This window comes from Gambusia affinis, linkage group LG07 (assembly GCF_019740435.1).
Source record: "Gambusia affinis linkage group LG07, SWU_Gaff_1.0, whole genome shotgun sequence".
Taxonomy (NCBI): Eukaryota; Metazoa; Chordata; class Actinopteri; order Cyprinodontiformes; family Poeciliidae; genus Gambusia; species Gambusia affinis.
This window is the reverse complement of record NC_057874.1, coordinates 12,949,315-12,964,303: the sequence shown is the minus strand read 5'-3', so window position 1 is coordinate 12,964,303 and position 14,989 is coordinate 12,949,315. Positions and strand designations below refer to the sequence as shown.

Here is a 14,989-nt window from a genome sequence, read left to right as displayed (position 1 = left end):
GAGCATCCTTTCGCTGAAGGTCTTGGGTATTTCTCCTCTAGTTTTGGACATTTACAAATGGACTTTTTAGTCCATCGCTCTCTCTCAAAAAAAAATCAGACGAGATGGAAAGTACGGAGTCCACTAAGCGACGTGGAGAGAAAAGGTTTATTTTGCATTCCGTCACAAAACTATTTTGTACACAATCCATCCATTTTCTTACACCCTTGTCCCCGGTGGGGTCAGGAAGTGCTGGTGCCTATCTCCAGCTGGACAGGTCGCTAGTCTGTCGCAGGGCAACACAGAGACAGACAGGACACACAACCACACACACACACTCACACCTAGGGAGAATTTAGAGAGACCAATCAACTTGACAGTCATCTTTTTGGACTGTGGGAGGAAACCAGAGAACCTGGAGAGAACCCACCATGCACAGGGAGAACATGCAAACTCCACGCAGAAAGACCCCGGGCCGGGAATCGAACCCAGGACCTCCTCACTGCAAGGCAACAGCTCTACCAACTGCACCACTGTGCAGCCACTTATATACAATCACAAATGTCAATTTCAGATTTCAAACATATACACATCTAAAGACCCTCAGTGAAAACACGTCTTTATGTTCTTAAGTCTTTGGTGCAGAAGCCGATTTATTCACTGCATGTTTATGTCTGGGTAATGTTGAGATGGAAACACACATGAAAACGGCTCTTTATTAACCATTCAGACTGCCAACGCAAAAAAGAAACAATCAAAACAGTCAGATGACTTTATTACCCTGTGATAATAACTCAGAAATAGTCCAAATAGATTGGATGTATTTTTTCTTTCTTTCCATTTTACATAAAGTTTTATATCTTAGAAAGGATGGAAAGTCCATGTTTGGCCTGTTTTGCTTTTGCATTTTGCACATAGGTGTGTGGTGCATTTCTATCCTAAAGAAAAACATATAAAACTTCTGTTATCTCATTTCAATCTTAACATACATAGAAAAACGTTACAAAGATCTTACATTAAAGCAGAAAGTACTGTGGCCACTGTACGACTTTCAGTATTCAATTATGAGCTGATCAGTACGTTATTGCGAGGGAACGCAAAGGAAGAAAAAAATTCCCATTTCTCCTAGGGTTCTCCAAAGGATAAATTATTACGTCTTGCAGCAGATTTTGATTTGGACTGGAGCCTAGGCTTTGACTGGGCCACTTTAACACATGAATATGGATTATATTTTGCTGTAAACCAATCCACTTCAAACAGTTTCTAAAGGGTTGTTGAAATGCTGGAAGGTGTTTTCATTCAGCATTCTCCTGTCAACCCTGATCAGCTTCCAAATCCTAGCTTGAAAACAGCCTCCCCTCAGCATGATTCTGCCTCCACCATGTTTCACGATGGGGTGATTTTCAGTGTGTTTAGTTTTCCATCCAACAGCCTTTTTCATTTGTACCAAAGCTACCTGAGCTGTGAATCTCTGCAGCTCCTCCTAGGATACATCTGGCCACTCTGCTTGTTCAGTTAATGATCTCCTTGCCCCGTGCATTTGTTCTTTATTTAGGGGTCAGCAAAGTAAAGTAATACAAATGCATGTCACGCTTTTATAGAAATAGAAAACTGTTTTGTCTGTCACATCAAGAAATGGGAAACATTTCAAAGTTTATGGATAATCCTGGGAGGCAGTAGATGTATTTAGACTGTATTTGCTAACTGGGATTATTTCGTCTCATTTCTTCTCAGCCCACCAACTTCACGAACCCTGTGTACGCCACCCTGTACATGGGCGCGCACAACAGCCGCAACTCCCTGGCCAGCACAGACGAGAAGAAGGAGCTGCTATCGCGTGGCGACGAGGAGCCCCTGGTGGACCCCCTGGCATAGACTGTCCATCACCTTCATCATACTACTCCAAAACACACCATTCTTCTTGCCTTTTAAAGAAAACTAAACTAAACCACAAAAAAAAGAAAAAAATATCAATATGAAGTGTGAGAGAAAATCGCTTAAGTGTGAACACTGTATAAAATGTACAAAATGAAGGACTACTTTTGTATGTGATTGCAGTATTATATTTTGTTCTTTAGAGATTCCTCTGGTCAAACGTAAGACAACAAAATAGCATTTTCTATGAGAGATTTTTAATTTACACTTTGTCCCTCACCCTTTACCTAAATAGCCACTACCTCTGTGAGTAAAAAAAAGAAAATACAGAAGAACCGTGAAATGGAAAGAGGAAAATCGGAAGAAAAGATGCTACCATTGGGGCGATTTTAATTTTTTTATTTTTGTATGAATTGTATAGGTGAGGAAACATAATGTTCCATTTCTACCAGTGCCAACTGCTTGTTGTTCGTGTCGACTTTGAGCGAGAAAAGGGGTAAAAATTTGACGTTTCTCTGAATCGTTACGTAACGCCGTCCTGCAGGACAGCGTAAAGAGAGTTCGTGTATAGCACATGTAAAATGTCCGAACCAGACGTCAGCTACAGTATTTTCCTCATTCATTTTGTTGTTTTGTTTTTTCCTTCAGAGAACAATGTTCATAAAATGATTGTGTTGTCTTCCTTGCACAGAACCGCACACTTTAAGGTACTGCAGGCTTTTATTTTTCTTTTTTTACCGTAAGCTGTAAAGAAAGTGGAGTTTCTGGAGGCGTGTTTGTGTGTCACTGCAGGATGATGATGTTGCATGTGTCCGTACAGGGAGATTACAGATGCTACAGATGTTATGGTGGCTGATTTGCAGATACGAAAAGTCTGATGTACAGTAGGTGTCATATCTGCACTATTTAGCTCTATGTTACAAAGGTCTTCCTCTGGGTGAACAGGAAGGGGTGGAGCTTTTTGCTTGTCTTCTCATTTCCCTGTGTATTTCTTTGCAAAGACCAGAAAATGCCCATCTGGCTCTGTGAATAAATTTCTCTGTTTGCCTTTCGCAAATCAAAGTCTGTACGTTCGCAGCTCTGTGGCGGCTCTGACGTCTGAAGTGCATTATGTTCATCCCGTCCTCAGCAGTTCTCTCTTTATTCCCTCCTCCGTGCCCTGCTGCTGCTAACGCTGCCGCTCTGGTCCTTACGCTCGGCCTCTGTCCCCAAAATGCTGCTTCTGTCAGAAACGCGTCAGCCATATCTTAACTCTCGGATGAGTTGACACAAGTCTTCAATGTGACGACGAGTTGTGCTTTGCTTACCTGTCCAGTGTTTTTTTTGTTTTTGTTTTTGTTTTGTTTTTTGCGCTGTTTTAGTGTCTGTTTTTGTCTTGAAATCCAGAGAAGTACAATCATTTTACCTAAAGAACACTTTTGCAGAATCGTACGTGCGTTTCCAAGACGTTTCTTTTGGATTAGTCATTTTTGTTACTTTTCAACCAGAAATGACTCATAGCTTTTATATAGTACGCCATGCATGGAAGCTCTGACGTTCTTTTGAAAAGAGACCAATGTTTCATTTTTGCTGGAGTACTTTACAAACTAAATAACGAGATATTGTCATAAATAAAATTTTTTAAAATTGTACAGACAACCAGCGAGCGTGAGTGTTTGTTTACATCCTGTTAAAAAGTGAAGGAGGTCAATGGAGCAAACGGGTGAAATGATTCCTGGCTGGTTATTTATTTTCTTTAGCATAGCAAGTATGGTAAAACACTTTTCAGTCTGTACATATGGGCTATAGTACATTAATAAAAGTAGGGTTTCCCCCACAAAACTTGCTAAACCCGGTAGTCGGTGAGCCGAGGCGGTCCACCGTGTTCTTGTATTAAAAGATGTTAAGTAGACAGGAAATGTAAAATATAACTAGGTAATTATATGTTACGGGAAAACATCGCCAGTGAAATGATATTTAAACCCATAACTAGTCTTAGAAACAACTACTCAAACAACACAATTAAAATGATTATCAATTATTTGCACTTCTGTTTAATCCAAATTAAGTCAAAGGCTTCATAAGGCCCCCCAGGGCTTCAGGGGCCCAATGACTGCTAAGTGGATGAATGCGACGTGGACGTTACGTCAGCTGTAATGTGACGCAGCCTTAGTTGCACAAACTCTGGTTCTGAGAACTGCTTTATGTGTTACATGGATCTGTCTGAGAGCAGACTGGATCAGTCCACATTGTGTGTATGTCTTAACTTACAAAGGGAATTTCTTTCACCCAACATGTTTTCTATTGGGTCAAGGTCCAGGAATTAGTCTGACCCCTTTCTTAACATGAATCCTGTTGGTCTGGAGCAAATGTCTCTCTCTTACTGGTGATTTTTAATCATGCTGCATTTTCTATTCAGTTTTAGACATAATATTTCTGAGGTATTTAAAGCAATCCATAATCCCTGGCATTTGACAAAATGTTGGCATGAATAGCATCACTATAGCACTTTATAGTGTACTATTTCCTCAATTCAGTGTTTCAGGGTCTTCTGACAAACTGTCTGCAACCTCGACTCCAACATCTGCTTTCATCACGCCATAAAATGTTACATCTTTTACCTTCAGGCCAGTTATTTTCTTTGTTTTAGACATTGAATGTTTATCTTGCTGATAGGTCAGCTTCACATAAATTATATTATTATTACAGTTCTGTTTTAGCTATTTTATCTGCTCTTCGATCCACTGAAACTGGGTTTCAATTTTCTTCCACGTCCATCTTTGTTGGCATGCGTAGTAAAACATCTGTAATCACACAAAAAGGCAACATGACCATCAACTTACCACCAAGATTGTCAGGTTGAACCATGTCAATTGTCCACTTTAAATACATATAACAAATTCTGTTGAATGTAAATTTATTCATTTATTTGAGAAAAACCGAACCCAATAATCATCTCACATTTGATTACAGTTACATAAAAATTACACTGTGATTCACATGATACATGTAAAGAAAACAATAAACAATTAGGTAAATCTTTCAAAAGGATGTGATTTGTTTAGTTATGTTTTGATAGGTGAAAGTCTTTCAGTGAACTTCAAAGTAAGTCTTATTTATTATAAAACATCTAACATGATAGAACAAAAAGTGGAAATTCAAATTCAATTAGTCAGATTTTGGAATTTAAAATTCACTTAATGTAAAACAAAAACTTCACTGGATGCCCTTAGCCTTCAGCTCCTCTTTGACTCTGCTCAGGTAGTTCTCATCTGGATATCCATAACTGTGAAAGCAGAAAATATAGAAGTTTAATACATGAAACTAAACACTGAAGCACAGTGAACACAGAGACGTTAAATTAGGAAACCATACAGTTGTGGTCCTCCAGATATGGACGTCTTGTGGTGGATGTCATTCCAGGTCACCATGTTTTCCGCCCCGGTTGTCCTAGAAGCTCCAACAGTGAAAATCAGCTTCTGGTCAAAAGCTTTTTTCAGGAGTAGCAGAACTTCGTTGCCCTCTTTGTTGTCTGGAAGATATGCATGTCTGATAGTTCCTCCATAGAACTGGCCAGGATTTGGGTGATTCTCCTGCCAGGTAGAAAGAAAAAAAATTCAGGTTAATGGCAGCTGTCTTAAACTAAATGTTAAATTACTGATATATGTGCTCAGACATTACCGTCTGTTTTCCACTTGGAATGTCGTAGGTGATGCATATATAGCCACAATCTGTGAATCCAGGTAGGGATGATGGATACGTATTCCAAGTCATTTTTCCATCAGGTTGGTTTCCCTTCATCACACCAAAAACATCCTTGCATATTGGACAGATGGGTCCACATGCTTTCAGTGCATTTTGAAAGCACTCCTCACAAAATGCATGCTTACACTTCAGCTGCTTCTTATTAGTAAAATCGGACAAACAAATTGAACATTTGTCATCTTTGCTGTCCCCTGTTGCGCCCCCTCCTGCTGATTCTTTATTGTTTTGTTTTGAATGACCATTAACTCCAGGACCAGTGAAATTATCTTCAGAACCACTGAACCAAGTGGCACGATAAGGTGGAGGAAGTGACATGGGTGACGTCATCATCTTCTGGTACAGACGCAGCAGAGCTCTGACAGCATGGCTCTCCATTGCTGCGTTTCCACCATGTCCTTTATATGATGGTTTGACATTAACTTTGTCTTCACTGATGCTGGATTCTTTAAAATCCACATTGAACTTAGATTTGATCACTCTAAGATGGTTATCATAAGTAGACTTCAGGTTTTTCCACTGGTTCTTATCTATGGCCAGACCTTCATCAGCAAGATCATCTTTGATTGTCATGTTGATTTTCACCAGGACATCACCACTGAAGTTTGAAGACAAAGACCGACGTTCAGACTCTTCAGTGAAGGTTTTATGTGATGGTTTTAACATCAAATCAAGAACCGTTCGCTGGCCATTTGGTCCAAAAACTGTTATTTCTTCAGAGGACATGTTGGCTAAAAGTTTGTTTTCCTTGTTCATGATGACTTTCAATGCTCTGTTCAACTGATCTGGATCTGCAGAGCTAGGAGAAAAAACTGAACCACCAAAATTAGCCAAGGATTCCTGGACAAGATCTATGAACTTTGTCTTTGCTTCATTTGGTTTTCCATCTTTACTCTTGGATTCAAATTTCACAATAACTTCTGATTTTATTTCAACTTCATTCTCTTCCTGTATGCGCTGTAGTTTGTCCTTGAAGATGTGGCTCACATACAAGAATTGAGTCACTGACAGAAGACAATTTTCATCCATTGTCTGATTCTCAGCAGGAGTGTCTCCTGCTGTAGAAATTGATTTCTTCTGTTCTTCAACGGTTGCTTTGCCCTGGATAAAAAGCAAAATTCCACCATTAAAGGACAAACAATATCTATTTTATAATGTATGTAAATGTGTTTAGAGTGCGTACAGCTGGCGGCTCAGATTCAGCATTATTGGTGTTTACAGAAGCAGCTGGAGGAGTCAGATTCACTGAAGCATCGTCTGCTGTTTGTGGATCCAGCTTTGGTGTTCCCACCATTACAGACAGAATGGTGACTAATTCTTTTTCTAATTTCTTTTCTGATTTTTTGTCTTTTGTATAAAGTGTTTCGCCACTCAGTTTCTGAAGCTCCTGCAGGCCTTCAAAATAAACAAAAAAAAAAGAAAGAATGCAAAATACATTTAGTTGTCAATAGTTTGCAAAGCCATCATTAACACAATGATGGCTTTGCATCAGTGTATTCAAAATAAAGTTTTCCTTTTAATGGAGTTAGATTAACAGGAAGTTGGTGAGTCTGTATATGAAAATACAGTTGTACTGTACCTGGAGGAGGTGAAACCACAATCACAGCGCGATCATCTGGTAAAGGCTTGCGAACTGTGCAGTCTATTTTAGGTTCACATTTGCTGAACCAAGTCTGAAGGACTTTTTGAAGATCTGTCTTCTTTTTATTTTTATCCAACCACTTCAACGACAGAGTCAGTAGGACTTCTTCTTTTGCAGCCTGTAATAATTTTAAAACATAGGTCACACGACTATTTAGAGCTATTCACTTCTGTATATTTTTAAATACCGAGTCAGAATGGTTTACACTCTTCCTAATAATCAATAAGAAATGTTTATAATTTCTGACCACCTTCTTCCATGTTTCCCCTGATTCCCTATATTATTTATCCATGATAATGAGCTTCAAATGAAAGGCCTCTTTGCCATCACCCTAATCCTTCCCTCCCTTCACAGATTCTCCATCAGATTCAGATTCAGATCTAGTTGGGTCGCTCCAAAACATAAATATTGCTTTCAGAAGATTACTTCAAACCTAAATCTACTGGTGAGTTTTAATTATGCTGCATTTTCTCTTCAGAAAATCTAAATATACACTATAAACTCCCTGCCCAGCTGCACCTTTTAACATTTTACTTTTACAGTCATAATGTGAACATTGTATGGACACTGCATGAACACAAGAACTGCTCATAATATTTCCATGTTTTCTAAAAAGCAGACACATTTTTTTTAGATTTTTCAGCAATTAAATTTCAATTAATCGGATTTTTCAACTTGTCTTCATTTAATCTTGATAGCATTCCCTTTTTTTCCACTTCATTAGCAATAAAATTATATTTTATATTTATCTGTACCTTTTTAAATGCCATATTATTCTATTAGTTTTGAATTATAATCTTTTTTCTGTTTGTTTACATCTTTGGAGTTTTCTTACCACAAATTACAACTACATTTCCTTAATTTTACATTTTATATCACATTTCAAGAAGCAGACATTTCAGCTTTGAATACTGATCATATCATTTAATACTTTCACTCGATGTTTGTCTGTAGTGGCTGAGATGCTAAAGTTCACAGAGAACGGTCGGGACTTTGTGTGATTGTAAAGACAGAAAATGTCAGGAAAATAAAGATTATAATTGATGTTGCAATTTTAACAATAGTATCACAATTAAGTATTTTTTCTTACAGAGTGCAGCCCTGAGTGATTATTATTTTAATAAATCTGATCTGATTGTAACTTTGTTTTTATCCTCAATAGAGCACTTGGTGTGGTAATTATCGGTGTGAAAAGTCCTCTATAAATAAAATGTAATCAACCAATTTCTGGATCTCTGGTGTGTATATCTCATGTATTTCATTGCTTCTGTGGCTCTTAAACTTTGATCTCCGTATGAACAAGTGAGTGTGTCTGTATCCACCCATTTACAGCTTATAATCTTTTTGGACTTTGCCTCAGTATTTGTTGTTCTAATGCAAACCTCCAGCCTGAAAACAAAACCTTGACACTTTCTCTAACAGTTTCTTTAGCCATTACACAGATTATATCAAAACAATGTATAATCACAGGACATTACTTGATATTTTCTGGAAATATATCAATAAGTCGAGATGGTGGACAGTGCCGAGTTTCATTTTATGAAAACTCAGCAATCTCCTAAAACGAAAGTAAACAAACTTGTGATTACATCGTAGGCTATATTGTTATATAACAAATTAATTAAATTATATTAAACAAAATACGCACAAAATTAACGAGAGTTGATCGGAAGACATAATTTCAAACCGGCATATTAAATGTCTGTAACCCACCTGAGATAATTCCTTCGAGTGATCCTGGTTTACAAAATCCATTTCTTCCTCTTCTCTTTGGTTACTCGCCATTTTGATTATCTTCTTTCTTTCTTGAAAACAAAACGAACCTTTAATCGACAGAAATTTAGCTCAAATCACAAACTTGTTTTGTTAGTCAACATCAAACTACGCAGGGGAAAAAAGGCTGACGAGTTTTTTTGCTCTGCTTCACTTTCGATTATAAAGGCAAACCTAAATAAACTGAAACATTTCTCTACGTTTTTGTTAAAATTTTGTTAACACAGGCTTTAACACGATGTTATTTTCTGAGGACTTTCACAGTTTAAGCGTTAAAACACCAAATAAACACCAATTAAGTCTTGTGGCGTGCTTACCTTCGCCTGTTCGCTACAGACACTTCCTTGTAAATGAAAGTGAAAGCAGCTGCACGTCAGAAACAGCGTCACTCCGAAGTCTGGCAAATATTCTGCTCCGTAAGAAACGACATTTAATTAACTTGTCAATATTCATGACAACAATCAATTAGATTGTTGTCATAGATAATTGTATAGTGCAATATTGTCGTAGCAACGGGTAGAAATACCTTGTCTCAACTGTTAATAGAATATTAACTAATCCTTTCACAAAATGGGTTTTGTTTAACGGCTCAACACGTAACGACAACTTCGCCTGTTGAGAGAACAGAAACGTTTTTTCAGAACTAAAATCAACTCAGAGCGGAACATCAAAATCTCGTGGGAATTCTCGCGAGGACAGAAGTTTGAAATAACCAGTAGATGGGGCTGATTCGGAATTCATACGAAATAAATGGGATACAAAAGCATGTTAACCCCACAAGTGAATATGATTTGGATACTATTGACGTATGTTGAGAACTAAAAACATTTATTTGAGTTTGTTTGTTCTTATTTGAGTGGGTTTGTTTTAAATGTTAGTTTTACTCTAAACTCATTATTTCAATCTTCACACACATCTTCACATAATACATAATTTACTGTTTTGATCTTGAAAATTCAAGTGTCTCTGCTGTTTTTCTTTTGTTTGTTCTTAGCACTATTTGCTGGTAATTGATATATTATGTCCAGTGCTGTATTTGCTTGCAGCTATTCTCTGTTACAGCTTTTTTTTTTTTTTTTAAACTGACTATAGCCACTTTTGGAGTTATCCAACTGTATCCACACTTTGCTCAAGAAATTCAAACATGTTTTTTTGACAGCAACTAAAAATAGTTAACTTCTCTAGTGACCCATTTTCCTTATGACTCTTAAAGGTAGAATAGTCTGGATACCTTCATATCTAAAACAAATAAAACTCTACTTTATGATCCAGTGTTGGATTTGAATTTATTAAAGGATACAGAATTCATGGAAAAATTTTCATATTAGTTTATTAACACAAAACATAATTTACTAATTGCCTTTTGAAAACAGCAGTGTTTGTACATTCTATGTCAAGTGATAAATAAATCCTTCAGTATTCTCATATTATTAAATCAATCAATAAGATTATTTTTCAAGTGACACCAAGTCATATGTACATTTAGAAGCAATTGGGTTAAATAAGATCCAATCATTTAAAACTTCAGTAGAGTCCACGTCCCCAACCAGCCATTGTTTCCCAATAACAGAGGATCTAGATTCTAGATGCTACAACCTGTGAATGAAGCAAAGCATAGGCTGTTTTTTTACCAGGCTATAATACATGTGAAAATTTGTGAAATATTCTTTAAAACAATCCTTATTAATTAATGGATAATAATAATAATAATAATAATAATAATAATAATAATAATAATAATAATAATAATAATAATAATAATAATAATAATAATAATAATAATAAAATAACCTCTAATGATCAAATGAAAGCAAAACATGAAAATATTCCAGTATTTTTTTTTTCTTAATTGTTGATTTCAGTTGTAAAATAAATCATCACTCTCTCTCAGAGTCACTCTATGCCTTTAGCTTTCAGGTCCTCCTTTACTTTGCTCAGGTAATTGGGGTCAGGATATCCAAAACTGAAAGCACATGAAAGACAGACATAAACTATTAAACCAAAGGCAACAATAACAAGAAATAGATATTAACGTAACACAAACTGAGTGACTGTACCTCTGTGGTCCTCCTGTCTTTGATGTCTTGTGAGAAATATCATTCCAGATCACCTGGTTGTCCAACCCGCTTGTTCTGGACGTCCCAACAGTGAAAATCATTTTCTGGTCGAAAGCTTTTTTCAGCAGTTTCAGGACTTCTTGGCCCTCTTTGTTGTCTGGAAGATATGCAGTTCTGGTAGTTCCCTTATATAGTAGTCCAGGATTAGGATGCTTTTCCTGTGAGGGAGAATGAAAGCGTTAACTCAGAGCCAGAAATAATAAATAAAGCAATTGTTTTATGACTTGGAATGTATTCATGTTTTTTACCGTCTGCTTTCCACTAGGAAAAGTGTATGTGATCACTATGCTGCCACAGTCTGAGAATCCAGGGAGGAATGAAGAGCTACAGCTCCATGTCATCACTCCATCAGGCTGGTCTCCCTCCATCACACCGAAAACATCTTTGCATACAGGACACGTGGGTCCATTGTGTTTTAAAGATGCTTGGAGGCAATCATCACAAAATGCGTGTTTACACCTTAGTTGTTTCTTTTTGATCAACTGATCCAAGCATATTGGGCAGAGATCCTTTGTACTGTCCTCTGATGCTCCTGTCTTAGATGATGTTTCAGCATTTTGCTGTGCTGTTGGCGGAGTCAGTGAAGTTTGACTGGAGTCCTCTTTCCCCTCGTTCTCACAGGTGGATTTCTTTGGCAAGCCACCCAACCCAGTATCCCAACGTCGGGTCAGGTGTAGGGGACGTGTGATAGGTTTCTTTTTCAGCCACAGGTTTTTGAAGGAAGGTTTGGCCCTACATGTTTGGAGGGATTGTTTGTTTTTACTGTTGCTGGATTCAACATTCAGATCAGATTTAGCTTTGATGTTAGCATCTTCAACAGCAGTAATAACCGGTTCGCTGTTGTTGTCCACTGTTAGTGATTTTGTCTGTTGGTTGGTTGTCAAGTTTATCCTCAGTGATGTATCGTCTGGTGTAGGTTTGTGCTCTTCACCCGGTGTGTTTGTCATCTGCATCGCATTCAGGACCGAACTGAATTCATCTTGGCTTTGCTTTGGACCACTAACAATAACTTCTTCAGATGACATGGTGAGCAAAATCTTGTCCTTGTTTCTCTTGATGACTTTTAGTGCATCACTCCACTGATCTGGATCTACAAACTTGAGAGGAATCACTGCCTGGCCTGAATCAGTAGAGCAGCTCTGTGAGAGATCAATGAACTCATTGAGAGCTTCATGAGGGTTTCCATCTTCCTCTTCAGCTTCAAATGTCACATGGACCTGTGCCACCATTTTAATTTTATTCTTCCTCTCAATCTGTTTAATTCCTTCCTTGTAGATGTGACTCATGTACCAGAAGTGATTCAGCGGCAGAAGGCAACTTTCTTGAGCTTCTCTTTTAAGTTTTCTTGGAGGAAGGGTTTCTGCTGTCGAGGTGCAGGGATTATTCTGTTTGACTGGGAGGACCATGTTCTAAAATAATAATAAATAATAATAATATTAATTTTTTTAAAAGGTAAATATGCAGCAGTGTCTACACAGGTGATTTCTTCTCTCCCTACTGCTACTAGCTGTAGCAGTAGCAGTAGGGATAATCTGCTGCCAAGATTATTGCTGTTTCTACGGCACCCTTGATAAGCAGAGAATAAATTATTAAATTGATTTGGTTTACCTTGGGCTGTGAGACGTGTACTAATGTGAGGTCTGTTCTAGACTGAAGCACTTTTAGGACATTGGGAATATGGTTAAAGTGTTTCCAGTCTGGCTGGTGACTGGATGAGAGTGGGGGATGTCTTTTCTGTTTAAGTTACAAATCAGTTCACCATCTTTTATCCCATTCAGAGCCTTTAGGGTTTTCCCTTTAACTCAAAGTTGTGTTATTCTTTTTTTAAAGAAAGTATTATTTGCTTTCCTTGTTATAGTCGCTTCACCACTGCCCCATATTTTCTCCATCTGTGGCTAATGGCTCTCACTGTGCATCAATGCAATCCCAGCACCTTGGAAATGGCTTTAACATTATTTCTCATCTGTTCTTGACTTTCTTTAGATCATTAGGTGTTTCTTTTTAAGATCTTTTAGCCAATTTCATGAGGTCCAATGGGATCTACTTCAGTGTTTTTTCAGTTATACAGGTCAGACAGCAATTAAGCCTTATGGTTGGTAAATGATGAATTATCTAGTTCAGTTGAACTCTTAACTATTTAATAAAGAAATCAACTAGAATCACTAAACTATTGGAAAAGAAACTTTAAAACACAATTAAAGCCATTGATTCATTAACAGAGATGATGTGAATATACTACTTTCTCGGTCTACAATTATCAATGGAAAATGAAACAAAACATACTTTGGTTTCAACTCCCTCGGCCTGTTCGTTTTCTTGAAACTTTGCTGAAATTCCAAATTTCTTCGTTCTTCAAAAAACAGAAAATATTAATTGTAGAGTGAAAAACATCATCTGTGTTAGAGATTATACAGACATGTTAATATTATTACATTGCTCCTTGAGATGCTTTCCTACAAAATGCACGACGGAAATGATAAAAAAACAACGTTGTCAATTGAGATGGACGCTGGATGCTACGATCAAGGTTAAATGTAGAGAAATTAGCCAACTGACAGAGCAACAAAGAAAATGCCATGAAATAAGAAAATCCAACACAATACCTGTCCATACCAGAGGATACCAGACTGCCAAGAAATGCCTCCCAACTTTGGATAGTCAACTAAAAAAAAAAAATCACTAGAGAAACATAAGCTGAAATAATAAACCGGAGGTTTTACAGGACACTGTTGAAAATGTTCTCTCAGTGGCAGACGGCAATAAGATCAAGCAAGATCCACCCTGAACTGAAACCAAATAATGCTGTGGAAGCAGATTTCAGAACGAGTTATTACAGAAAACTTTGCACCATGCCTGGAAAAGCTGAAAACATTTCCAGTCATTGGGTGTTGGTATTCTAGCAATCTGGCAGAACAAGATCCAGAACATAAACACAGCAACAGAAGAGTTGGGTTGTACTTGAACCTACAGCAAACCCAGCAAAGGATTATTGTAGGTCCTCACACTTTATTTGAAAGAGAATAAGAAATCTGAACTTTTTAGTTGTAATGGCTGATATAACCTTTTATTGTAATATATTGTAAGGAATAAGCTTTTGTTTGGTTTGAGATATTTTTCTTTGCTTTTAAAAAGGGTCTAAAATAAGTTTTTTTATTATTATTTATTTATTTATTTAAAACCTTGTTAAATATATATTGCGTCCACCCAAATGGCTGAGTGCTTTTGGAATATTTTTTTGTTACAGTCATATAGTATTAAGGGACAACAATATTATTTGTATCATGTAAATCATCCAGTGGATGTATTTCTCTCTTTATAATGAATAGAACAGATTTTTAACATCCACGAGAATAGAAAACTGGCTATGGATTACCAACAGACAATGAATCCTAACGCACATACGGCTCACCAACTTTCATTAGCTATGTCTTCTGTTGGGTCTATTTTAGTTCCTAACCTGTAAGGAATCAACCAAAAACACAAATTGCTTTTTTGCAGAAAAGGGAAGCTGAGCCAGACGCGGAGAACCGCCGTTAAACACCGTCTGTGGTCAACTCCGTCGGCTCTCTGTCCCCAACTGCCTTTTATTACCGTATGTTTACAAGGAAGGAGGTTGGGGCTTTTTCACACAGTCACACAAAAGATGGATCAAAGACCTTTACTACAAAATGATCTGGAACCTTCTGTGGACATGCCCTTACAAGGGCACAAGGCTGACCATTTACCAATCAGTTTCACCAGGAAGCTGTTAACACAAACAGTTAATGACCACAGCAGCTGAAGACACAGGAATGTGTACCGTAAATGTTTCTAGCCTCCAGGCAAACATCCTAAAAACAGTTACTGATGTTCCACAAAAGAA

The 14,989-nt window shown here is 37.4% G+C and overlaps 3 protein-coding genes across 8 annotated transcripts in view; 1 reads left to right on the top strand and 2 right to left on the bottom strand.

The window, feature by feature from the left end:
- LOC122834483 (low-density lipoprotein receptor-related protein 1-like) overlaps positions 1 to 3,492 on the top strand; it is a 109,790-nt gene extending 106,298 nt beyond the window's left edge. For both annotated transcript variants that reach the window (XM_044122967.1, XM_044122966.1), the window contains one exon: positions 1,714 to 3,492. In XM_044122967.1, coding sequence (XP_043978902.1) covers positions 1,714 to 1,854 — 141 coding nt within the window. In that variant the 3' untranslated portion in view covers positions 1,855 to 3,492. The remainder of the gene's footprint in view (positions 1 to 1,713) is intronic.
- A 1,251-nt stretch (positions 3,493 to 4,743) lies between these two features.
- Positions 4,744 to 9,700, bottom strand: LOC122834485. 4 transcript variants are annotated; one of them, XM_044122971.1, is made up of 8 exons: positions 9,537 to 9,700; positions 9,328 to 9,419; positions 8,951 to 9,060; positions 7,175 to 7,355; positions 6,779 to 6,990; positions 5,515 to 6,696; positions 5,209 to 5,426; positions 4,744 to 5,119 (listed from the first exon to the last, which is right to left on the bottom strand). In XM_044122971.1, the coding sequence occupies exons 3-8, from the start codon at positions 9,020 to 9,022 to the stop codon at positions 5,050 to 5,052; spliced, it is 1,935 nt and encodes a 644-aa protein (XP_043978906.1). In that variant the 5' UTR covers positions 9,023 to 9,060; positions 9,328 to 9,419; positions 9,537 to 9,700; the 3' UTR covers positions 4,744 to 5,049. The 4 variants fall into 4 exon arrangements, with proteins under 4 accessions (XP_043978906.1, XP_043978907.1, XP_043978908.1 ...); XM_044122972.1 differs by having other exon boundaries at positions 8,951 to 9,042; positions 9,537 to 9,681; XM_044122973.1 differs by having other exon boundaries at positions 8,951 to 9,038; positions 9,537 to 9,681.
- Positions 9,701 to 10,815: 1,115 nt separating this feature from the next.
- LOC122834486 (probable E3 ubiquitin-protein ligase DTX3) lies at positions 10,816 to 13,986 on the bottom strand. 2 transcript variants are annotated; one of them, XM_044122975.1, is made up of 5 exons: positions 13,731 to 13,986; positions 13,411 to 13,477; positions 11,376 to 12,536; positions 11,068 to 11,285; positions 10,816 to 10,973 (listed from the first exon to the last, which is right to left on the bottom strand). In XM_044122975.1, exons 1-5 carry the CDS (start codon positions 13,736 to 13,738, stop codon positions 10,904 to 10,906), a joined length of 1,524 nt encoding a protein of 507 aa, XP_043978910.1. In that variant the 5' UTR covers positions 13,739 to 13,986; the 3' UTR covers positions 10,816 to 10,903. The 2 variants fall into 2 exon arrangements, with proteins under 2 accessions (XP_043978910.1, XP_043978911.1); XM_044122976.1 differs by lacking the exon at positions 11,376 to 12,536.
- Positions 13,987 to 14,989: the final 1,003 nt, after the last annotated feature.